The sequence below is a fragment of the Trichechus manatus genome, unplaced genomic scaffold (genome assembly GCF_000243295.1).
Source record: "Trichechus manatus latirostris isolate Lorelei unplaced genomic scaffold, TriManLat1.0 scaffold00207, whole genome shotgun sequence".
NCBI classification, from domain to species: Eukaryota; Metazoa; Chordata; class Mammalia; order Sirenia; family Trichechidae; genus Trichechus; species Trichechus manatus.
The window spans coordinates 1,649,933-1,651,334 of record NW_004444143.1 but is presented as its reverse complement, the minus strand read 5'-3'; the positions used below and the strand labels follow the sequence as shown (position 1 = coordinate 1,651,334).

Genomic DNA, 1,402 nt, shown 5'->3' with positions numbered 1-1,402 from the left:
GCACGGGCAAACTTCTCTGCTTCCTTTCCTGCTTGTCCGACGCCAGTGTGGATGCCCTTGTCCAGCTCCTTGCCAGCCTGGCTCCCTATGTTGCTGAGTCCATTAAAAACTTCCTCCACTTCTCTTCCTGCTTGAGTGATTCCATTGTTGATGCCTTCCAGGGCTTTGCTCACCTTTCTCTCTGCATTGCTCAGCCCTCGGTTGATCCTTTCAATGACCTTCTCAATAGGGTCATTGTTGTCTGCCCACCCAGGCAGGGCTCCCAGTAGCAGTACGAGGGAGCAGGATCTGACCAAAATGGCAGGATGCATATTGTTGGGAAGGTGAGAAGAATTCAGAGAGGAGCCAGGGAAGCAAGGCTTCTATTTATCCTCTGCCTCCCTCTCTCTTCTCCACCCCTCATGACTCAATTACCTCTATGAGGCACTGACTTGCTCCCCAGTCAAGGAGGTATTTCCCAGGGAGATCGGGGTTGAGCAACGAGGAGAAGGAGGAGGAGAGGATGAGTCATAAATGGAGAAAAACACCAGCATTGTTGCTCCTTTCCTGCTCAGGCCCTCCACCCCAGAGCCTAGGTGTCTGCCCTTCCAATCACCTCCTCTTTTCATTCCTCACCCACTGTCCAGGCCTCCTCTCTCTCAACTCCACCTTCAATCTCCCTCCATCCCTGGGACCCAGGCCTGGTTCTTTTAACACCTTCACCCTTCTTGAGGGATCTAAGCATCCAGCTTCCCCAGCAGTAAGAGTCTGGAAGGGGATGGGGGGCAGTTGAGGGGAGGCAGAGGGTACTCTAGGGGAGTTGAGGGAGTCGTCAGATCTTTTTCTTGGTGTTCATGTTGATACTCCACACGCTCATATCCCTACTTACTATGCTCCAGCCACATGGGTCTTGTCCCTAGTCCTCAATACACCAGGCTCATTCCTGCTTTATGTTCTGTGGCCTTTGCACTTGCCGTTCTCTCTAGCTGGAATGCAGAACCCATATTTTGATGTGGCTGGCTCCTGGAGTAGTGGTTAAGAGCTCAGCTGCTAACCAAAAGGTTGGCAGTTGGAATCCACCAGGTGCTCCTTGGAAACCCTATGGGGCAGTTCTGCTCCGACCTATAGGGTCTCTATGAGTTGAAATCGACTCACAGCAACGGGTTAGGTTTTTTTTGTTTTGGCTCCTCCTTATTCTGTTCTTGGCTCAAATGTCATCTTCTCAAAATAAACCTTTCCTGACCACCCACCCCTCAGTTATACTCCGTAATATCATCCTCGTGTTTTCATAGCACTTACCACCATCTGAAATTACCTTTATATTTTATGTCCGTCTCACCTACCAGATTGTAAACTTCCTGAGGACAGGGCACTTGTCTGTGTTAATCACTGCTGTATCCCCAGCTTCTAGAACATTGCCTGC

The 1,402-nt window shown here is 50.3% G+C and overlaps 1 protein-coding gene across 1 annotated transcript in view; it reads right to left on the bottom strand.

The window, feature by feature from the left end:
- The window catches only part of SBSN (suprabasin), a 4,260-nt gene extending 3,885 nt beyond the window's left edge, over window positions 1–375 (bottom strand). The window contains exon 1 of the mRNA XM_004388190.2: window positions 1–375. Coding sequence (XP_004388247.1) covers window positions 1–311 — 311 coding nt within the window. The 5' untranslated portion in view covers window positions 312–375.
- Between the last annotated feature and the right edge of the window lie 1,027 nt (window positions 376–1,402).